Source organism: Oryctolagus cuniculus, chromosome 5 (genome assembly GCF_051225735.1).
Source record: "Oryctolagus cuniculus isolate XC-2025 breed Fujian yellow rabbit chromosome 5, ASM5122573v1, whole genome shotgun sequence".
Taxonomy (NCBI): domain Eukaryota; kingdom Metazoa; phylum Chordata; class Mammalia; order Lagomorpha; family Leporidae; genus Oryctolagus; species Oryctolagus cuniculus.
In genome coordinates, this window is record NC_142871.1 from 3207587 (window position 1) to 3232270 (window position 24684).

At 41.9% G+C, this 24684-nt stretch overlaps 1 protein-coding gene across 12 annotated transcripts in view; it reads left to right on the top strand.

Annotated features, from left to right (window-relative positions):
• Positions 1-24684, top strand: part of PDE10A (phosphodiesterase 10A) — a 645525-nt gene that overhangs the window by 478894 nt on the left and 141947 nt on the right. For all 12 annotated transcript variants that reach the window (XR_016233540.1, XM_089332463.1, XM_070073294.2 and 9 more), the window contains one exon: positions 11141-11169. Coding sequence is in view for 10 of the 12 variants with exons in the window: in XM_089332463.1 (XP_089188589.1) it covers positions 11141-11169 (29 nt within the window). In the remaining 2 variants the exon portion in view is untranslated. The remainder of the gene's footprint in view (positions 1-11140; positions 11170-24684) is intronic.

Sequence of the window (24684 nt, forward strand, 5' to 3'; positions counted from 1 at the left end):
CCTCGAATAGCTAAAGCCATCTTGTACAACAAAAACAAAGCCGGAGGCATCACAATACCAGATTTCAGGACATACTACAGGGAAGTTGTAATTAAAACAGCATGGTACTGGTACAGAAAGAGATGGATAGACCAATGGAACAGAATTGAAACACCAGAAATCAACCCAAACATCTACAGCCAACTTATATTTGATCAAGGATCTAAAACTAATTCCTGGGCAAGGACAGTCTATTCAATAAATGGTGCTGGGAAAATTGGATTTCCACGTGCAGAATCATGAAGCAAGACCCCTACCTTACACCTTACACAAAAATCCACTCAACATGGATTAAAGACCTAAATCTACGACCTGACACCATCAAGTTACTAGAGAACATTGGAGAAACCCTTCAAGATATTGGCACAGGCAAAGAATTTCTGGAAAAGACCCGGGAGGCACAGGCAATCAAAGCCAAAATCAACTATTGGGATTGCATCAAATTGAGAAGTTTCTGTACTGCAAAAGAAACAGCACAAAAACAAAACAAACAACCCACTTAAGAGATGGGCCAAGGACCTCAATAGACATTTTTCAAAAGAGGAAATCCAAAGGGCCAACAGGCACATGAAAAAATGTTCAAGGTCATTAGCAATCAGGGAAATGCAAATCAAAACCACAATGAGGTTTCACCTCACCGCAGTTAGAATGGCTCACATGCAGAAATCTACCAACAACAGATGCTGGCGAGGAAGTGGGGAAAAAGGGACACTAACCCACTGTTGGTGGGAATGCAAACTGGTCAAGCCACTATGGAAGTCAGTCTGGAGATTCCTCAGAAACCTGAAGATAACCCTACCGTTTGACCCAGCCATCCCACTCCTTGGAATGTACCCAAAGGAATTTAAATTGGCAAACAAAAAAGCGGTCTGCAGCCTAATGTTTATTGCAGCTCAATTCACAATAGCTAAGACCTGGAACCAACCTAAATGCCCATCAACGGTAGACTGGATAAAGAAATTATGGGATATGTACTCTTTAGAATACTATACCGCAGTAAGAAACAACGAAATCCAGTCATTTGCAACAAAATGGAGGAATCTGGAACACATCATGCTGAGTGAAATAAGCCAGTCCCAAAGGGACAAATACCATATGTTCTCCCTGATCGGTGACAACTGACTGAACACCAAAAAGGAAACCTGTTGAAGTGAAATGGACACTATGGGAAACGGTGACTTGATCAGCATAGCCCTGACTGTTAATGAACAACTTAATACATTATCCCTCTTAGTAGTTTTTTTTTTGTCTGCTCTACTTAATATGAATGGTTTAATTCTGTAATTAATACACAGTTATTCTTAAGTGTTGAAAATTAACTGAAATGTGATCCCTGTTAAACATAAGAGTGGGAATAAGAGAGGGAAGAGATGTATAATTTGGGACATGCTCAAGCTGACTTGCCCCAAATGGTAGAGTTAGAAACATACCAGGGGATTCCAATTCAATCCCATCAAGGTGGCATGTACCAATGCCATCTCACTAGTCCCAGTGATCAATTTCAGTTCACAATTGATCATAATGATAGGACTAAGAACCAAAGGGAGCACATAAACAAGTCTAGTACCTGCTAACACTAACCGATAGAAAAAATAAAGGGGAGAGTGATCCAACATGCGAAGTGAGATACTCAGCAGACTCATAGAATGCAGATGTCCTAACTAGCACTCTGGCCTCAGAATCAGCCCTAAAGGCATTCGGATCTGGCTGAAAAGCCCATGAGAGTATTTCAGGCATGGAAAGCCAAGACACTCTGGCAAAAGATCTCTGCGAGTGAGATCCCAGTGGAAAGAACAGGTCTTCAAAGAGGGAGGTACCTTTCTCTGAAGGGAGGAGAGAACCTCCACTTTGACTATGACCTTGTCTAAACAAGATAAGTATCGGAGAACTCAGAGGGCTTCCATAGCCTTGGAAAATCATGACTGGAGCATAGGGATATTACTGATGCCATAGACAGGAGTGTCAATTGGTAAAGTCAACAATAGGAGTCACTGTGCACTTACTCCTCATGTAGGATCTCTGTCCTTAATGTGCTGTGCATTGAGATTTAATGCTATAACGAGTACTCAAACAATATAGTTCACTTTGTGTTTCTATGGGGGTGCAAACTGTTGAAATCTTTACTTAATGCATACTAAACTGATCCTCTGTAAAAAAAAAAAAAAAAGAAATTATCAACTCCCAACTTGACTCTCACTGGGATTAAACATGACAATAGGTCTGATCTGATTTCATCATCCAAAAAATCATCTATTATTTTTCACTTTATGTTTCTGTGTGGGAGCAAACTGTTGAAATCCTTACTTAAGGTATACTAAGCTGATCTTCTGTATATTAAGATAATCGAAAATGAATCTCGATGTGAATGGAAGGGGAGAGGGAGTGGGAAAGGGGAGGGTTGTGGGTGGGAGGGACGGTATGGGGGGGAAGCCATTGTAATCCATAAGTCGTACTTTGGAAATTTATATTCATTAAATAAAAGTTAAAAAAAAATAAGAAAAAAAAAGAAAAAAAATTTTAAATTTATTCAATTGAAAGGCAGAGAAAGTGAGTGAGGAAGCACAAGCTTAATAGCTCCTATCTGCTGGTTCATTTTCCAGATGCCTGAAACATCTGGGGCTGTGCCAAGCAAAAACCAGAACTTAGTCTCAATTTGGATTTCCCCTGTGGGTGGCAAGAACCCAACTGCCTGAGCCTTCAACCTGCTGCCTCCCAGGGGGCACATTAGCAGGAAGCTGGAATCGCTAGTGAAGCCTGGGGTCAAACTCGGGTGCTGGTGTCCCTCAGCAGTGTTATCTGCTGTGCCGTACGCCTGTCCCAACTTGCCAAGGTGTTTATTGGAGTCTTGCTTATAGAATATGATGATTATATTGAGAAGGTTGAGTTAGAGACCAGAAAAGAACTGTTCCAGAAGTTAGCATGGGTTATTCCTGAGGGGCAAGTTTGGGATTAGAAAATGGAATTGAAATATTAGAACAATAACATCAAGTAAAGATTTCAATCGTTTGCACCCCCATAGAAACACAAAGTGAAATATACTGTTTCAGTACTCGTTATAGCATTAAGCCTCAGTGTACAGCACATTAAGGACAGAGATCCTACATGAGGAGTAAGTGCACAGTGACTCCTGTTGTTGACTTTACAAATTGACACTCCTGTTTATGGCATCAGTAATCTCCCTATGCACCAGTCATGAGTTTCCAAGGCTATGGAAGCCCCTTGAGTTCTCCGATTCTTATCTTGTTTAGACACGGTCATTGTCAAAGTGGAGGTTCTCTCCTCCCTTCAGAGAAAGGCACCTCCCTCTTTGAAGACCTGTTCTAACTGATCTTCTGTAAAAAAAAAAAAAAAAAAAGAAATTATCAATTCCCAACTTGACTCTCACTGGGATTAAACATGACAATAGGTCTGATCTGATTTCATCATCATTTAAAAAAAATCATCTATTATTTTTCACTTTATGTTTCTGTGTGGGAGCAAACTGTTGAAATCCTTACTTAAGGTATACTAAGCTGATCTTCTGTATATTAAGATAATCGAAAATGAATCTTGATGTGAATGGAAGGGGAGAGGGAGTGGGAAAGGGGAGGGTTGTGGGTGGGAGGGACGGTATGGGGGGGGGAAGCCATTGTAACCCATGAGTCGTACTTTGGAAATTTATATTCATTAAATAAAAGATAAAAAAAAAGAACAATAACATCATTATTTTTCTTCACCATGTATTTGTTACTGCCTTATTGGTTATATGTATGCCTTGTGAATGAATGCTACTTTTAGATTACAAAGTAATTTTTTAAAGATTTTTTTCTTAAAAGTCAGGATTTAAAATATTTTTTATAGCAAACAACTTTGAATGAATCCAATTTACAACTTGATGATTAGAAAACCCAAGCAGATTCTTGTGGCCCTATGAAATTCTGTATGAAGTTTAGGAGTGTATATCCCTATTTTTGAGAGGAGATCAATGAGGAATTTTGGGCCAATGTGGTTATGACTAATTCTTAGAGAAAAAGTGAGAAACCACTTAGTGAGGAAACATGTGGACATGCCTGGGCTGTGGTGCAGACTAACTGGGTGTTTTCAAACGACACCAACTTCCCCAGATGTGGTTTTGTGATTTGTCTACATTCTGTCTCTGGTGCACATGAGCACATTTACTGTGGGGTTATTCACTTGTGCCTGTTCAAAGAGTAAAACAGACATTCTGATCCCTTCTAAAATGCTACGTGATGGCAGCATCAGCCTTGAGGCGTTTTGCTTTGCCACGCTGTGGTTTATCTTCCTCTAACTCAAAGCGACAGGCTCCTGGCTGTCCCCTCTTGGCCTTCCAAACTGCACTGCCTGTGGCCGTGACCCTATGAGAATCCCATTTTCTGAGGGTCTTTTACCACCTTGTGTCTCTTTGCTTGTTCAAAACCTTGAAATGACAATATCATGTATCTGGTCCTCCTACCATCTCTGTTCTTTGAAACTTCATCTTCCCCTAGAGTTTTCCCAGCTCTGATCCTCTTTTTTTTTATTTGACAGATAGAGTTAGACAGTGAGAGAGAGAGGGAGAGAGACAGAGAGAAAGGTCTTCCTTCTGTTGGTTAACCCCCCAAATGGTCGCTACGGCTGGTGCTGTGCAGATCCGAAGCCAGGAGCCAGGTGCCCCTTCCTGGTCTCCCATGTGGGTGCAGGCATACAAGCACTTGGGCCATCCTCCACTGCCTTCCCGGGCCACAGCAGAGAGCTGGACTGGAAGAGGAGCCACCGGGACTAGAACCCAGCGCTCATATGGGATGCTGGCACCACAGGCGGAGGATTAACCAAGTGAGCCACGGTGCCGGCCCATCTGATCCTCTTTTGGTTCCTGTCAACACTGACTGAACCTAGCATTTTTAAGATTAGACCACGTTTGAGAAATGGCAGCCCTGGCTGAATTTCTGCATAACCTTGCCTTCTTGCCTTCTCTACTCCTCTCCACTGTGCCCCTGCCAGATGGTGAGTGGAGATTGACTACCCCGTTCCCCTGCCAGGAGCAGGCCATCCTGGAGCGGGAGGAACATGTAGCCAGGGAACACAGTGGCCAGGTGACAGTCTGCACTGGCAGTAATGTAGGAGACCTTATTATTGTTTGATCGCAATCGACAAACAGATGGGAGTAACTACTGCACACCAAGCAGGAACCTAGGCACAGGAGCTGCATCACTGAGCTGAATCCGTACCCCTGCTTGTCTTGTGGAACTCAGTTTTATGGTAGTGAGGAAGGAGATGATTTAACACATCAAAACACTTAAGTGGAGTTAGCAGGAACGAGGTGCGAATGGTGGGAATCAGGGTGGGCACTGGAATCAGGGCAGATTTTGGTCTTCCATCAGCTTGCAAAGCTCCAGGGAAAGAGGCTGCACTGCTGCTCCATAAGTATCTTCTGGCAGTAGAGATTTTGTGGGTTAGGATTAGTAAATGGAAATTTTCTGGATGAGCATTAAAATAGTATTACTTTAAACCAATCATCCTACTGGGAAAAGACTGCTTTAGAAACATTTTTAAGAAAGGATGTTGTTGGTAGAAACCAACATTTTAGGACTTAGATTTATTATCATGAACAAAATACATATAGCCACACAGGTGTGCACACAGATTGTATCTGTTTGTTTGTTTGTTTGTTTTTGACAGGCAGAGTGGACAGTGGGAGAGTCTTCCTTTACTGTTGGTTCACCCTCCAATGGCCACTGCGGCCAGTGCACTGCGGCCAGCGCACCGTGCTGATCCGAAGGCAGGAGCCAGGTGCTTCTCCTGGTCTCCCATGGGGTGCAGGGCCCAAGCACTTGGGCCATCCTCCACTGCGCTCCCTGGCCACAGCAGAGAGCTGGCCTGGAAGAGGGGCAACCGGGACAGAATCCAGCGCCCTGACCGGGACTAGAACCCAGTGTGCCGGTGCTACAGGCAGAGGATTAGCCTATTGAGCTGTGGCACTGGCACAGATTGTGTCTTTTAACAGAGTGTATATGACACTGGGAACCTGTGTGTGTGTGTGTGTGTGTGTGTGTTAAATCAATAGAATCTGACCAGCAGAATACAATGTGGTGCTTCATTTTATTTAATATATACACAATGCAGCATACATATACATTAGAGTACTACTGTGTACCATTATCATAAGATGATTTGTCATGGCTGTATTTACTTCCATTTAAAGGTTTTGATAATATATTTTAAGTTAAAATTAAATAATTTGTATAGAGTGGCACTTCTCTGAAGTCTCAATTATATTCACATGCTTCTTAGGCAGAGAATGTAGGAGATACTGAAAAGCTTCAGGATGCTTGCCTGATTTTTATGTTATTGAGTGACCTAAATTTTGGTTTTATTATATTTTTAGTTCTACTTTGTACATGTGTTATTTATAGACCAAAAGGAAATAATTCAAGTTTACATTGTACTTTTATGAGCATGTCTGAAAGTATCAGAAGATTGTGATTTGATTTTTTCAAATATTTGCTATACATACATCATAGCTTTATAAAAATACAAATAATGAATATGCCAGTAAGTCTTTGCCTGTAGAGTCAGTGATTAGAGATGACTAGAAGATCTAAAAAGAAATGATGGTGTTCCTCACCGTTTTCATTTATTTATGGGTAATGTAAGTGAAATTTAAATTATCTGATGTATTTTCAGAGGGTCATTAAATTTTCTGTTAATATGATAGTGGCTTCATCTCTATTGTACAATCAAATTATTTCTGTGTATACTTTGGTACTGTGATATATATACAAATTTTTAATTAAGGCAATTTATTGTAGGAAGATACAACTTTTAAAACCCAAGAGAAATAGTTGAAAAGTTGAAATTTATGTGTCAATATGATTTATGTAAATCTACTTGAACTTTATATTTAGTGAATGAGTAAGTTAAATCATTAACATGTTTCTGGTTATCAATGGAAGACCAAATGTAATTATCAGGCGGTTGAGTTGGTAGGGGGAACAAAACTGCAATCTGTTGAGTACACAGATTTTGTCCAGTCTGCAAGAACTTTATATACATTACCTCATTCAATCCAAATATTTTAAATCATCTCATGTCATAAATAGGAGGTAGGCAGGATTGGAAGGGTTCAGTAACCCACACGTCATGGTAAATCTGACATCTGAAACGAGACCTTCATTGACTTCAGTCCTCTCTTTATTTTCTGTAGTTCCTGTCTTCCTATTTTCTGTAGGAATTTAAATATTCTGAGAAAAGAGGGATCAGTGGGTCTGGTGCTTTTGTAAAGACCTCGTAGACAACTGGAATTTGAGCTGAACTGAGAAAGACATGATGTTTAGAACGTGGAGTCTGTGCTCTGTGGCAGGTGTGCAGCAGGGTCTGCTTGGGGGTTGCTGCCTTTGCTTGTGATGCTGCAGCCCCCCCCCCACTGCCTTCTGACCCCCATCCCACTGGACCCCTCCCCTGCCAAGCACTCAGTGCTTCCAGTGTGTCGCAGACTTCAGTTCCCGTCAGCTGTGTCCTCCCTTTAGAATAAGGCTTCATAAAGACGAGGACCATTGTGTTTCTGGCTTTTGTCCTGAGATATGGTAAGCACATACTTAGCAGGTGCTCACCTGAAGATATGAAGAAGTGGAATTGATGGGCCTAGTGAGATCAGTCCTAATGGAGCAGAAAAGGAGTCTTGCATGGACTGGATTCCCATTGAATAAATACAGCAGAACTGGGTTGTTAGGGCATGAATATGAAACAAAGGAATTTGTTTCTTGTTAGGAGCAGAAGAATTTTCTGAAGATTTTATTTTAAATAACAGTGCATTAATTTAATGTCATAAAATAATATCCTAGTAACATTTGATGGCATTGCTTTTTGAATGCTCTTGAATTTTTTTAGACATTTATTTTATTTTATTTTATTTTGAAAGAGTGTCAGAGAAAGAGTGGGAGGCACATTTATATTATCGGGATATTGTTTCACTTCAGATCTGTAAGGTGACAAAAGACGTTAGACACCCTGCCCAAAGCAGGACAGTCAGTTGCTGTGATCTGGGTGTCCAATTGTAGCTGTGCTCGGAGCCCCTGTGGAAACAGCTCTGCTTAGGTGTTTCAGCAGTTCAACTCCACAGTGGAAGAGACGCTGAAAGTTCTATCTCAGGCAACAGATTCCAACTAAGTAGAAATACAAGTATAGGAAGTAAGCTAGAGGGTTCTCTTATTCTAGAACATTCTGCTGTACTCACTGATTTCCTCAGCTTTCTAGAATACTGTATTCCCGACATAGAAAAGACTTGTCATTTGTTTAATAAAAACTAGCTGCTAAGTTGGATGCAGGGATAGGAAAGTGGCTGAAGAGGCGAGATGGCTTGTGGCTACCTGGGGCCCCTCCTCCCGGGCACCTACAGGAGGAGTCTCTCTCCTCGCCATCAGGCGTAGAGATACTTCATATATAAAGTCTTGACATTTGGTGTGTCTTGGAAGTGCAGGGGCACACCACCAGCTGCCCCTGGGGTCCTTTTTTATTTTCTGAAAAATCACTCCTGGTGCTGCGGTCCTTGCTGGTAGAGGCATATGCCCCAGTCCCTACACCACCCCTGCTGTTGCCTGGGTATGTGTGAACCTGGAGGGCAGTTCCTGTAATTATTAAACATGAATCCAGGCCGGCGCCACGGCTCACTAGGCTAATCCTCCGCCTAGCGGCGCCGGCACACCGGGTTCTAGTCCCGGTCGGGGCGCCGGATTCTGTCCCGGTTGCCCCTCTTCCAGGCCAGCCCTCTGCTGTGGCCAGGGAGTGCAGTGGAGGATGGCCCAGGTGCTTGGGCCCTGCACCCCATGGGAGACCAGGAAAAGCACCTGGCTCCTGGCTCCTGCCATCGGATCAGCGCGGTGCGCCGGCCGCAGCGCGCCGGCCGCGGCGGCCATTGGAGGGTGAACCAACGGCAAAGGAAGACCTTTCTCTCTGTCTCTCTCTCTCACTGTCCACTCTGCCTGTCAAAAAAAAATAAAAAAAAAATAAATAAAAAATAAAAAAACATGAATCCAATTAAGAAATAGATGTCTAAGCTCATAAGATTAAAAAAATCCAGAAATCATCTATAGGCAAAATTTCTCTCATTTTTTTAAAATTAAGGGAGTCCATCAAAACAAAAAAATTGTTGGTTTTGTACATATGTACCGGTAGGATATCATTCACACACCCAAGTTTCAGAAGCACCAACTAATCAAAACTACCAAACAAAGCAAAAGGAACATTTACTTACACATGTCTGGGTATTTCAATTACACTTAATTGAAATGACTTTCATGTTTGTTGTAATGATTACTAGAGAGGAGGAAACTCCAAAGTGCTGTAGCTTGATAGATTCCCATCTCAGTTCTCAGTTTTCTATGTATTCACCAGGTCCTGCTTTTCATTATTTGACCTTCTCATCCATGCTCGTTGAATTTCTTGCATAAAAACTTAAAATAATCCAAAGGATATGAGCTTCTGTACCTTTAGAATATGTTAGTAAACCATATGAGCTTTTGTACCTTTAGAGTGTGTTAGTAGCACTTGTCACAGTGGTTATACTAGGCCTCTCTTCAGAGATTTAAGTTCTGATAAAGTGTGAAGAGTTGAAAAGTAAATGAAACATTTTTGTAATGTGACTTCAGTGTAGAAGATAAAATGCATTTTTCCTATAACATTGTTATATTAGGGAACTCAGATGCAATACTGTAAACATTTTTCAACAATTGTAGCATATATAAATGAGTGTTTATTAATCATGAAATTAAAAAATGGACACTGTTTATTGAGTGGCTACTGTTATCTGATAGCACTGAGCTTGGTAAGTTTTGAAAAGTTCTCAGGTTAAGTCAATGTTTATATTGCTGAAATCCAGTATAATTTAGGAACTTAAGCACTTGAGAGGTATAATAACAAATATTTTTGAAAGACAAGCTTGGAATGAAAGGTAGTGGGGGTTGAGGGTGTGGAAAGAAAGAACTTACTCATGCTTGCACGCTGTGTAGGCATGATTGCCAATGCAGAGTCTAGATTGAGGAGCCAACTTGGATGCTACTGGTTGGTGTATGATTTGAGACTAGACCTGTGGACACAGATGGTAAACAGTAAACCCAAGGCTGTAGAAAAGAGGAAACTTGAGACTCACTGATTCGGTTAACGTGGACTTTGAAGGAGAAAGGAGAATCACAACCTTGTGTGAGCCTGGGGAACAGAGATGAAAGATGTGGTTTGGGCTGTGTCAAGTTAAGTCAGCCCGTGCTTGGATAGTCACAGGTATGTTCAGTTTTAGACATGTTGAGGGACCTGGATGGTGACAGCAAGTCTTGCAGACCTATAATTTGTTGCAGGGAAAAGGGTGCAGCATAGCAGCAGCACTCGATGAGAGGCCACGTCCCAGAAGGCTCTGGAGAGGTCAGGCTGTGCTCCAGTAGCCACTCCTCTGTCAGAGCCAGACGCCTTGTCTAGGGTCAGAACCAGTGAACTCTGCATGAGGCACTGAGAACCAGTGACGCTGGAGGAGGCCTGCAGCAGCTGGCGTGTCCCAATGAGAGAACCCACGGGGGTCTCACTCAGACCAGGTGCACACCACCAGTGTCCCCATACCAATAAACAATGCTAGCAAATTGGTGTAAACAGCTGGCACCCCTTGCACCGTGGTACAAGGCAGCACTACCTTGGCCAGGGGACTGAACAGGTGCATTCAGTTCAGTGAAACAGCCAGGGCCGCTCCAGGTCATGGCATGAGGGACAGTGGTTTTTTTGGATATTCGTATGTGCTGCACCTTGAGGAAAACTCCAAGTGTTATAAATCCCATGGTAGGGTTTTGGTATACTTGGGTATAGCACAGTACAGTTTATAGGCTGTTCTGGTTGAAAATTTCTTAAAAAGTACTCTGGAGAAAGGCTGTGTATTTCATTTGCCCTCTGAAGTTCCTGTATACTTCTAACTCTTTAAGTTTGGTATGTTTAACTTTTTACAATTAAAAAAAATCAAATTGTGAGGTTTCAGCAAAGACACCATTGCGAACGAGCCTTTGAGTTTCTTGAGCCTGAGTGATGTGTCCTGTATTTCAGTAGTTACTCAGCTTCTAACCGTGTCTTCCCTTTCCTCTCCCCTCTGCAGATGAATCGACTCCTAAGGAAGTCAGCAGGGTAAGTGCTGTGAATTTAATTTCTACCTGCACTGCCATGAGCAGGACATATTGGCCTCTTCTGTACATTTTCCCAGTGTACTCACATGTTAACATATTGGAAAAATAATAAATATTAACGACTAGTGAATTCAGCCAGTAGAGAGAGGATGCAGATCGGAGGCCTCTGGAGGCCAAACATAGCCAACAGAACACTTTGTTTGATGTGCACGCGTGTATGGAGTTGTCTGAATCAGTTGCCAATTTTTAGAAGTTGAGAGGCTTCCTGTAAAGATTGGATCTCTGGTTCTCTTGACAAACCAGAAAATGAAGCAGCCTGGATGCAGCATGCCCACGGGGCAGAGCCTCCCAAATCAGGTAGCAGAAGTCGGTTCAGATGCCTGCCCTGCTGTCCAGTCCTCACCTTCCTTCCCTGAGCTTCATGTAACCCCTGCCTTTGAGCCCATGCACCTTTCTTTTGGGAGAACAGAAAACTAAAACTCACATATTGAAGGCATGACATTGCTTGACACTTTTAGAAATATTAATTGCCCTGATTTTTATATCCTACAGAAGCACCTAGTTTTAATGTTAGGAGACTTAGCAAACTTAAAAAATTCATAGCCAATGAGTAGTAAAAGCACTGCAGAGTTCTTAATAATAACATGTGGGTAAAGTATCTGGTTTTCTGCATACAGATAAAGATTCTAAATGTGGATTGTATAATAAAAATAATCAGTCTGAATTGCATATAAGCAACATGGTGTAGGAGATCCCTCTTTACTGTGAGGTATAAGCTAAATAACTGCAAATGGAGTTACATCTGTAGACCTCATCCTTTATTTTTAATATCTAAAATGGCTAGGTCCAGGGCTGGGAAGAACTGCCCGGGCTTGGCAACCAAATACACCTGTAAGATTTCTCTGCATTGCAGAATTCCACTGAGTACCTTCACTATTAATGTCACATTCACAGAGCTCACCCCTGGATAGTTCCCTGGATAGTATCAAGAGGTGGATTGGTCAGCCTAGAATTTTAGCAGCCTCTAGGAGCCACAGAAAATGCCAGAGAGTCATGCATGAGGATTAAAAGGAGATTTTCACAAGTGAACATGGGCAGAGTTATAAAATAGTGGGGTATTGATGTTGGCAAAGCTGCTATTACAGATTTCTGAAGTAGCACCATGCATTTTATAAACCAGGGGCCATAAAACTGCAATTCACTCCTCAATAATCCTCTTTTGTAAAATCCCAAGCTAACTTTACTGCGCAGGAAATGCCTAAGCTCAATTTAACTTTTACAGCCTTGAAGGGATTTAAGATTTTGGTGTTATTTTTGAGGGAGATTGGAGGAGGAAAGTCCAGGCCAGATGTTTCAGATCCATCCTTGTATTTTCTTTACATCCTGTTTAACATAAAGGTTGGGATTGCACTTCTGACACCTTATTTGTGTCAGTGTTTCACCTCTGTTCACCTGTTTGGTGGAACAACATCTCTCAGCCCCTGGATCCCAGGTTATGAAGATTTCGTATCATAGTAACATCACAGATTCTGTAATTTCTTCCCACTCCTTCAATGGCAAACTATATTGTATATGGAGAGAATAGTAATATGGGCAAAGAGTAGATTTCTTATGTAACAGAAATGTGTATATTTTCAGTTACACAAAACATTTCTTTAGAGCCTCTTGGATCCTGAGTGTTGCATTGTGCAGGTGCTTCTTCCTGCGCCAGAGCTTATTTCTGATTGAAGAGGAAAGAGACAGTCTGTTCAGCCAGGGCGGCTGATGATGCTGTGTACTATCTTTGAGGCTGTTACAAACAGTGATGCGAGCATACATTGCTGTTATTTTGTAAGATTCTCTTATGCCAGATTTGGAGAAAGTGCATCTCTGGGAAGTGCTGGCTTTCTGGGCTGAGGACCTAGAATGCCACCAGTTGGTGGTGTTTAAAGCTCTTTCTGAATATGTGCCATATGCTGCCCGATGCTTCTTTGACTGATACTCAGAGAGAGATAGTGCAGCACTGCTCTAAACTGAGAGCAAGAATCCGCACTGTGGTGCCTGCCCAGGGCTTCGCGCTCTGGAGTGAGGCAGGTTGTTAACCACCCAGGCGGCTCTGACAGTGAGAGAGAGACAGAGAGAAAGGTCTTCCTCCCGTTGGTTCACTCCCCATGACTGTATGTGTTCTGTTTAGTGTTTTTGTATGCCAGGTTAAAGGAATGTTCAGTTATGTTTGTACACATGAAGTTTCTGTGGGTCTTCATTGTGTCTTTCTGAATATAGGGCCATTTTGGAGAGAGAGCAGGAGCTTATCTAATTGGTATCATGTCCAGCAGAGTTGTCAGGAAAGTTATGGCATGCAGCAGTGACAGTCACCTAATTTCATTACTGGTTTAGCTTCCTTCTTATTTTTACATTTCTTTGAATATTTAGTAAAGTGAGTAGGTAGAAGTTTATAGGATGCCAACTTTAAAATAATTGTTTTTTTTTTTCCAGTGTAGCTGGTCTTTTGCTTTTGTTTATTGAATGTCAGTGCATTTAATACATTGTTGGGTTATCTACTTAATACCCATGAGTGCTTGTTTTACAAATTAATCTGACAGTATGTGACATGTGATAATCCTCCTCCTCCTCCTCCTCTTTCTTCTTCTTCTGTTACAGGAGGCACTATCACCAGGAAGGCAGGACAGTTTGAGTTAGGGCAAAAATGGAAGCATTGTTCATTTCTGAGGAGTTTGAGAATGGAGTTTGCTGTTGACAGTGAGTTCTAAGGACAGTTTGGTTGGCAGGGTGGTGTGTCAGATGGGTAGATCAGTGGAGCCTTATGGATTGAGGGTCCAGGTGATTTGATCCATTGTAATATGAGATGGAAAAACTGTAGCCTGGAAGCACTTAGCTATTTGCTTGTTGTTTTTTACCCTCTTGTCTCTTGCTTTCCATTTCTCCATCTCAGTATCAGAAATTTATTGTATGTTTTCTTCAATATAGAAAAGTAATTCTATTTTGTTTATCACATTGCTCTTACAGTAATATTACCTAGAAGTTTAGTATAGTAACATCCATAGAATTACCTATAAACAATGTTGGTGGAGTTAGCCCTCATTTACTCCTAACTAGAATTTGAGTAAAATAGATTTCTTCCTTCAAAATATCTTTACTACAAATTCAAACTGTGAGAGCGACAGATAATTTTAGACAGAAGGAAAAAAGTTTATGAGGAGCTGAGTGCCATTTCTTTGAGGACTCTTTATATAATTCCACAAATTTTTTTCTCCATGCTACTCAAAACTTATTTATTGTATTATCTATATTCTTCTTTGCAATTTAACTTTTTTTAATTCAGCACTTTTGGCAACGTGTTGGGCCCTGAGCGATTGGGTGGGGCTCCCACCGTAATTGGCGTCTGCTCTTCCAGTGCAGGCTGGGACCCTGTGGGTGTCAGGTGGAGGGAGCGATGCTTTGTACTTCAGCTGTCACGTATGCATCTCCTCTCAGAGAGGAGGGCACCCTCTAAAGAGCTGCCCTAGACGAGGGGGTTAACGGGATCAGCTGCATTGTGTGACTTCACGTGGAACATCTGCTAGATGGCCATCATGATTGTGTTTAGTAACAAATTGGAGTCAGGGATAAAGAATGTAGAATGGCCAGGGTTTCTGTGGGAGTCTGTTGGGAAGTTTCCTGTCAGTGAATGAATGACTTTGCAATTAAGAGCACCTGAGCCCTGTGCCAGTCATCAAGCTGCAGGGCAATCGCTATGCAAGCTTGTAACTCTTCTGGGAAGGGCATTTTCTTAGAGCACAGTGTAGAAATCCCAAATCTCTCCCATACACTGTTCTAAATGCCACCATTTATTTAGTGGTTACTTATGTCATTATGTTTTTTCCATTTGAACATGGGCTTCCTTTGTTGATTGGGTGTATTGTTTGCCTGTGCTTGATAATACTCAGATTGGCTTGATGAGATTGAATTATGAGAAAGGTGTTGTAGAGGGTTTTTATCCCCACTTAATCATCCACTCTAACCTCCTATACACCATTCTGAAATTACAACTGCATCTATATTATTTTTAAATGTTTTTTTGAAAGGCAGAATTACAGAGAGGCAGAGGCAGAGAGATATAGAGGTCTTCCATCCATTGGTTCACTCCCCAGATGGTTGCAATGGCCAGGAATTTCTTCCAGGTCTCCCTCACGGTACAGGAGCCTAAGGACTTGGGCCATCTTCCACTGCTTTCTCAGGCCATAGCAGAGAGCTGGATCGGAAGTGGAGCAACTGGGACTTGAACCGGCACTTGAACCAGCATTGCAGGCAGCGGCTCTACCTGCTATGCCACAGTGCTGGCCCAACTGCATCTATATTTATGAGAAGACTAACACTGTTTGACATGAACTCATTTGGTTTTCCTAGTTTTTCTATCAGAATGTCTCTCTCTTCTTATTTCTATACTCAAAGTTTATCATCACTTGTAATTGACCCTGCAGAGGCTTGACCCTGATCCCATCCGCTTCCACCAGAGCCGCCTGCGTGTGTTCAGTGAAAATCACTTACACTGCATTTTTAGAGGTCAGAAGTATGTCTGTGAAATATAGTGACGCCACCGTAGTTGCACGAGTAATATTAATTGGGAGTATTTCTTCTGATTGACTCTTTAATGCTTATGTTTACATAGTAACTATTACAATGCTTGTTAACTATTTTGATTTTTTCTTTGAATTATAACAAACGTTTACGTTATCTTATGCCACATAATATTATCTTTAATGACTAAAACTATCCCTTTGACTTTCTTGTGGTTATTTTTTGCTTAATTTTTTTATTTGATCTTTGGATTGTTCTTAATTTTTCATAGACCAGTTCCTTTATGTATGCCACAGTTTTACTGTTGTGAAATAATTCCTAAGGAAAAATGCTGGAGTTAGTATGCTTGCTAGGTCAGATGACATGACTCCTTTATGGCATTTAATAGACATTGCTAAAATAGCTTATCAAATTATTGCTTCAGATGAAGATGCCATTTTAACTCCAGTAAAATAGCAGTTACACATCTTCCTACATGCAAATGACATGGCATCGTTTTTAATGTTTTTATTTAGAGTAAATTAGTATACCATATGCTAACTAGCAGTATTTCCACTTGTGTGAATGCATCTTAGTGTCCTCTGTTTGTGACACATTTAAAAGAGCTTTTCTCATATAGTGTACATCACGCTTAGACAGGCATTCCTGCTGGATGAAATGTTTGGAACACCTTTTGAAAATAACTTAAAAACTTCAAGTGTAGCATGAGAATAAAGCTTATCAAACACAGTGGATGCATCAAAAATAAGCTGAAAATTTAAACTTGCATTTAATTATTTGAAAGTCAAAAAGAAACTTTAAAAAAATAACAGAGGGAATAAGTTAATAAAATGTGAGAAAATGGGCCCAGCGCTGTGCTGTAGTGTGTTACGTTGCCACAAGGGATGCTGGCATTCCGTATTGGAATGGTTATTGGAATCCAGTCTTTTCTGCTTCCAATCCAGCTTTCTGCTGATACACCTGGGAAAGCAGCAGATGAAGGGACAAGTACTTGGACCCCTGACACCCACGTGGGAGACCCACATGGAGTTCCAGGCACCTGGCTTTGGTCTGGCCCAATTCTGGCCATTGGGGGAATGACCCAGTAGATGGATAATCCCTGTCTCTCCATGTCTCTCTGTCACTCTGCCTTTGAGATAAATAAAATGAATCTTAAAAAAAGAGAGGAAATTAATTGAAGTTAAACAGATCAATTAAAGAGTATCATTGGCAATGTATTCAAGAACTTAGAAAATGCAATCATGAGGAAGGAGAGAAGAGCCCACAGGCAGGTTGTTAGTAACTTATAGAGAATGCAGTTTGCTCACATATTTGAAAACCTAGATGAAATGACCAATTTGGGAGAAATTATGTGTTACCCAAATTGTTTGTAGGATATTTAGGAACCCTCAACATACTATTAGCCAATGAAAAAACTGAAAACTAAAATACCACCTGAAGTAGTATTATTTCAAAAGGTTTTGCTGGATCATTGCCACCAAACATTAGAAAGGAGAAAATTCCTGTGTTACATGAAGTCTGTATTTCAAGTGCTAGAAAAGGAGCTCATTCCGTAAGGGAAGATTATTCATGACAAAAAATTAGGCATAATAGGAAAGTGTTATTAATCAGTTTTATGAGTGCAAATGTCAGTGCAGAAATACTAAGTGGATGAATCCAATAGTGCCTTAAAAAGTAATCTTTCATTGTCAACAGTGCGTGGTAAACAGGCTGTTGCCATCAGTCTGGGAAGAGACAAGGGTGGTCTGGAGGCGGCTGGTGGTGAGAGGGGAAAGGAGAAATGCTGGTATTTGATAGGTATCCTGAATTCTGCACATGTTTTGAAGGGGGAACTAGCAAGATTGGCACTTAATCCAGATGTGTGGTATGAAAAAGTGAAAGGAAGGAGGGCATCGGGTTTCACCTGAGCCGCGTGGGCAGCTGGTGGGTACGTGGGAGGCCTTGCGGGGGACACTCAGGGTGTCTGTGTCTCGGGTTTCTACTCAAGTGCTCGTGTTGGAGAAGCCAAGTTGGGACACCTAGAGGATTTCGAAAGTGAGATGTTAAATGGGAGGTACCAGTGTGAGTCTCCTGTAGAGGTGAACTTTCTGGGTTAGAGATAGAAATTTGAGATCCGTAGTGGAACGGATAGTTTAAGAAGTGAACTGTGGACCAGCTTGAGTCAGGACCTTGAGAAGTCTGATAAGAAGACTGAAAGGAGGTGCCCAGGAGGCGGGAGGAGAGCCAGGGACACACGTGCCTGCAGTTGGGAAGTACAAATTCAGATAAAAGATGCTATTGTACTTCAAGGCGGAGGAACACCGAGAGTTGACCTCAGGATTCGGCAGTGTCAGGGCATCAGTGACCACAGTGAAAGCCCTTTCATTAGGGCAATTAGAGTGGGTTTCAGAGAGACTGAGAGAAGAGAACCCGCATGCGAAGACATTGTTCCACAGAGCTTTATCTGACAAAGGAGGAGAGAAATGGAGTGCTAACTAGACAGGAAGGGAGTGAAGATAAAGGTTCTTTTTAATTGTTTTTAAAAAATGGGGCACATGACAGCATGCTTTTATATATGGAAAGGAGTCAGTGGAGCGGGAGAAGGTGCTGACAGAGGACAGGGAGCGGAGTCTGACTGCAGAACCATCCTTAGAGCCTGGAGGGGCGGGTCGACTTCCTGAAGCCTCCCCAGCGCAGCCCTCCTTGTCTTTCAGATCTCACCACCCTCAGCTCATGTTTGGATTCCTTCCTTACTGTGTCATTTAAAAGAGATTTTCTAATTGGTTCTCATCATGTCAGTTATAACAAAACCAACAAAACAGAGGAAGAAATAGAAAGAAACAAACTAACAATGAATGCTTTTCTATGAACGAGTAGAAAACCTGGTTTTGAATTTCCAATTGAAGAAGACTAGCCAGCTTTCTTCAAGTCAAAGTCTGCATCAGCGTGCAAGTCCACATTTATATATCTGGTTTACAACTGTCTTCATTTAGGTCAAATGCGCAGTATTAAAATGTGTTTCAGCGTTCAGTAAGTGAAGGTGACCATACCGATTAGTGGGCCGTGTTAGAATTACGGGGGTAATGTCTCCCTCCAGCTAATACCCACAGTGTTACTGTGATGTAATCTAAGGAATGAAGTGAGAGCACAAGGAGAAGCTGACAGACGCATATCTTTTAAAAAAATCTTTCTAAATATGATTTTCTTTAGATCAGTCTCTAATAGCTGGGTTTGGGGCAGTTCGAGATAATCCTGCCAGATGAGAACTTGGCGGCAGGAGGTATTCTGTCCTCTTGTTCATCAGTGTATCTGAGATCTAGAGGAAAGGGTGCCTGTTCCAGGTAGGTGAAGCGAATCTTGATAATCAAGCAGCATTTTTACCATGAAAGGATGCTGAGTCGTATCAGATGCTTTTCTCCACCTATCAAAGTAATCATAGTGTTTTTGTTCTTCATTTTGTTGATGTGTTTTATGACATTTACTGATTAGCAGATGTTGAACCACACTTGTATGCCTGGGATAAATCCTTCTTAATTGGGATGTATAATCTTTTTGATATAGTGTTGGATTTGGTTTGTTAATATTTTATTGAGAATGTTTTCAGATATGTTCCTGAAAAATATCAGTGTGTAGTGTTTTTTTGTGTATGTATCATGTTTTTGATTTTGGTATAAGAGTAATGCTAGCCTCATAAAGAAAGTTTGATAGACTTCCATTCTTTCCAATATTTTACAATAGTTCAAAATGTTTTGGAGTTATTTTCATTGTAAATCTTTTGTAGAATTCAGTTGTAAAGCCATCAGGCTCTGAATTTTATTTGATGGGATACTTTTAATTACTACATCAGTCTTACTATTTGTTATGAATCTGTTGATATTTTCAATATCTTTTTGATTTAATCTCCATGGGTTATAATGTATCTAGGAATTTACCTATTTCTTCTAATTTTTCTAGTTTGTTAGCATCTATATCATGTTACATCACGTTACTAGCATAAAACCTGACAAATAGGTCTAGGAAATCTAATAGAGAGCCAGAAATAACCCCATACATAACAGCTTAGTTTTTGGAAAGATGCCAAAAGCATACATTGGAGAAAGGATAGTGTTTTTAATAAATGTGGATGTCAGAACTTGACACATGTAGAAGAAATTAGATTCATACCTCTTACTATGTAAAAAACAATCACCTGAAGATGGATCAAAGACTTCAATATTATGACCTGAAACTCTGAAATTTCTAGAAGAAAACAGGGGAAACACTTGAAGTCATTGCTATAGGAAATGATGGGTTTTGGGGGGGTTAAGACTTCAAAAGCACAGGCAACAAAAGCAAAACTATATAACTGGATTTTTATCAAACTCGGAAAGTTCTGCAATTGAATGAAGAGATGTCTGACACAGGGCCTGCTCTGTGGCACAGTAGGCTAAGCCTCTGCCTGTGGCGCTGGCATCCCAGGTGGGCACCAATTCCTGTCCTGGCTGCTCTTCCTCTGATACAGCTCTCTGCTATGGCCCAGGAAAGCAGTAACAGATGGTTCAAGTCCTTGGCCCCCTGCACCCATGTGGGAGACCTAGAAGAGGCTCCTGGCCCCTGGCTTCAGAATGGCCCAGCTCCAGCCGCTGTGGACATTTGGAGAGTGAACCAGCAGATGGAAGGCATTTTCTCTCTCTTTCCCTCTCTCTGATTGTAACTCTACCTTTGAAATAAATACATAAATCTTAAAAAAAAGATATTTAACAGAATGGAAGAAAATATTTGCAAGCTACTTATCCAAGAAAGGATTAATATCCAGAGTATATCAGGAACTCAAAAAACTCAACAACAAAAATAAGCAATCCAGGCCGGTGCTGTGGCTCACTAGCCTAATCCTCTGCCTGCGGCTCCGGCACCTCAGGTTCTAGTCCTGGTCAGGGCCAGATTCTGTTCCAGTTGCTCCTCTTCCAGTCTAGCTCTCTGCTGTGGCCCGGGAAGGCAGTGAAGGATGGCCCAAGTCCTTGGGCCCTGCACCCACATGGGAGACCAGGAGGAAGCACCTGGCTCCTGGCCGTGGTGGCCACTTTGGGGGGTGAACCAATGGAAGGAAGACCTTTCTCTCTCTCTCTCTCTCTCTCTCTCTCTCTCTCTCTCTCTCTCACTGTCTAACTCTGCCTGTCAAAAATAAATAAATAAGCAATTCAGCTAAGAAATGGTAAAAGAAACTGGATAGTTCTCAAAAGAGGAAATACAGATGGGCAACAAATATATGAAAAGAAAATACTAAATAACACTAGCAATGTGATACTACCTCACCCCTTTTAGATTTGTTATTGCCACAAAAAAAAAAAAAAACAATATCAGAGATGCTGGTGATGTGGAGAAAAGGGAGCTTTTATACACTGTTGACAGGGATGTAAACTGGTACAGCTAGTATGGGGTTGCCTTGGCAGGGCCAGACCAAATGATTTCATGCACTTTATATGGCCTGCAGGCCAGACATTCCCCATCCTTGCTCTGTGGAGTAAAAAGGCATGGAATCATTTTATCAGAGAGATGCCTGCTCTACCACATTTGTTGCAGCACTATTCACAGTACCAAGATATGGAATCAAACTAGGTTCTCACCATTGGATGAAGGAATAAATAAAATGTGGTATATATTCAAAAAAGATACTCTTCAGCCATTCCAAAGAGCAAAAACAACGTTTTGTTATTTGCAACACAATGGATGAAACTAGGGGACATCATATTAAGTGAAATAAGCCAGAGATGCATATACCACATTGTTCCTCATATGTGGGAGCTAATAAAAATTTTAAAGAAATAAACAAATAGGCCAGCGCCGTGGCTCACTTGGCTAATCCTCCACCTGCGGCGCTGGCACCCCAAGTTGGGTGCTGGGTACTAGTCCTGGTGCTAGGTACTAGTCCTGGTTGCTCCTTTTCCATTCTAGCTTTCTGCTGTGTCCCGGGAGAGCAGTGGAGGATGGCCCAAGTTCTTGGGTCCTACACCCGGATGGGAGACCAGGAGGAAGCACTCGGCTCCTGACTTCAGATCGGCACAGCGCCGGCCGCAGCGGCCATTAGGGGAGTGAACCAACAGAAAGGAAGACCTTTTTCTCTCTCTCTCACTGTCTATAACTCTCTCTCTGTCTCTCTCTAACTCTGCCTGGCAAAAAAATAAATAAATAAACATAGTGGGAGATGGTAGTCACCTGCAGTTAGGGAGGAAGGAGCCCTCAGGACGCTTGCCAGGGGAGTCCCTGTCCTTACTCACAGACTGGAGCTCTGCAGGTGCTCGACCTTGTGTTTTCAAAACCCTCAGTAATAATTCTTTATTGCTTTGTTTTGCTTTCTAAATATTTTATTGAAACACAGCATACATACCAAAAACTGTTCATGGCTGCACAGATAAATGAGTTTTTGGTCCTCTGATTACATATCCGAAACCCAAATTAAGAATAAAGCATCACTGGCCTCCACGAGTTCTCATTCTTCCTCTCTTCATTTCTTTCAGTGAAGCACAGTTTATAACTATGTTCCAAGAGGTGTAGCACCCACACAGTTTTTATACTCTGGACGAGGCTGAAGCCAGGATCTGGGAATTCAGTCTGGGACTCCCACAGGGACTGGCAGGGAGCCAGGTTCTTGAGCTGCCACATGCAGCCTCCCAGGGTATGTGTTACTAAGAAGCTGGAATCAGAAGTGCATCTAGAACCTGAACCCAGGCCTTCAACGTGGGCTGTGGGCATTACAAGCAGTATGTTAACCAACCCACCAAATGCTCCCCTTCCATTTTAAAACTTTCTGAAATCAGCATTAGCAAAGGGCCGGTAGCGCCCTCTGTGCTGCCTCCCACTGCTCTACCCCAGGGCTGGAAAGCTGACAGATCTTCCTAATTTTTTTATTGTGCTTGTCTGTGATGTTTGTGTGATTAAAAATTGGCTTTATTTATAACTTACTTTCTTTTAAACATTCTAAAATCATTTTTGATGACCTTATCCTTAAGCATATAAATCCTGGGAAAAGGTTTGGCAATCTTCTGTTAAGTGAATCATGCCTTTACCATGTGACCCAGGAATTTTGCTCTGGTGTTTGCCTAAGATAATTGCAAGCCTGTGTCCAAAAAAAAAAAGCCTTCTACAGGGATTTTCAGAGCCTCTCTATTCACAGTAGTCCGGAACTGGAAACATGATGTCCAGTGACAGTAGTAGATCTATACGTTAGAAGCTGTGAGTGATGGAGAGGAACATCCCACTGAATCACGGGCTGGGATGGGAGGTCTCACTTATATCCCCCGGAACAAATGCAGTGGGTTCACAAATGCACATGTCGCTTGCTTGCTTCCGTTTACATATACTTCCCAAAACAGCAAAAATTTATGTGTGGTAGAAAAAAGTCAAAAAAGAAAGGCTTCCTTCCAAGCAAGAATTGTTTAGAAAGGACTATGGGAGAAGCTTTATGAAGACTGAGGTATTCCGGGTCCTGATAGGGTGACTGTTAAAAGGATTCACCCATTTGCCAAAATGGCATGACTTGTATATTCCAGTGTACTTGTAACTGTTATTACCTCACCCCCAAAAAGAAACCCTCTAAAGTGTCCTTCTAGTTAGAAGGATTTGAAAGGCCACCATAAAACACAGCAAACACTGGAGTTAAAGGAAAAGTTTATTGTTGGGGGAGAGAGAGAAGGAACCCAAAGGCTGGAGAGGGGCAAGAGAGTACAGCTTTGCAGAGGTAAGGAAGTGGGAGCTGCGAATCCCATTAAGGTAGGGGTGGAGCTGATACTTGTGGTTGGGCCATTTGGTCACCTGACTTCTAGTAAGCCAAGCTGGGCTTAGGAGCAAAGCTATTGTACAAGATGGCTGCTGAACTAGAGCCTAAGATGGCACACAGGGCTTAAGATAAGATGGTGTCATTTCACTAATGTGCTACCCCCATTTTTTTAAAAAAATGTTCATTTATTTATTTTAAAGTCAGAGTTATACAGAGAGAGAAGGAGAGGCAGGGAGTGAAAGAGGTTTTCCATCCACTGGTTCACTCCCCAATTGGCTGCAACAGATGGAGCTGCGTTGATCTGAAGCCAGGAGCCAGGAGCTTCTTCCGGGTCTCCCAGGTGGGTGTAGGGGCCCAAGGACTTGGGCCATCTTCTACTGATTTCCCAGGCCATAGCAAGAGAGCTGGATCTGAAGTGAAGAGCCAAGACTCAAACCAGCGCCCATATGGGATGCCAGCAATGTAGGCAGCAGCTTTATCTGCTACGCCACAGTACCGCCTCCCCCCTCCCCTTTTTTATAAAGCAAGTGTTATATGGGATTACATTGCCCCCCAAAAGTCCAGGAAGGGTGGAAGGACGTTAATCTATCTTCTGGAGCTACTTCCTGCTGACTTGGAGTGACGAGTCTCTCTCCACTTGTGGGACAACATCTCAAGTCATGATCTCCTGGTTGGGGAGCTGAGTACATCCCTGTAGTAGCAATTGGTCGATCACCTAGTTGATGAAGGCTTTGGTTCTTTCTATTATCACATCCTATAAACACTTAAACAGACAAGGCAGTATAGAAGCCAGGGTGAGGATAGCAGCCAGTGGTCCTAAGAACAGCATTAACCAAGTAATGAGAGGGCTCCATAAAGAGGGAGGGAGGAGGGATTTTGGACCCTGGGGCAAATTGTTAAATAGATGTGGCAATTTGTTGGAGCATTTTAAAGTCTTGTTTTACCTGGCCTGATTGATTAATTAATAGCAACATTGTTCTCCCAGAAAGATACAAGTCTGCCCCCTCCCATTTTGTTATGAGGTTTAAGGTCCTTCTATTCTGTAGTACCACACCTGTTAGGTGATTTGGCTTTGGAGACCTTAGATGGCATCAGCTGAGGTCTCAGTGGTTCTAGTGACCTCCTCTTGTAGCTGTTGGAGTTGTTTTGGAATTGGTTGGTTGAGATAACATTGTGGCCCAAAATCTGTCTTTGAGATCGCTACTGGGAGAAAGGCTGCTCGTCTCT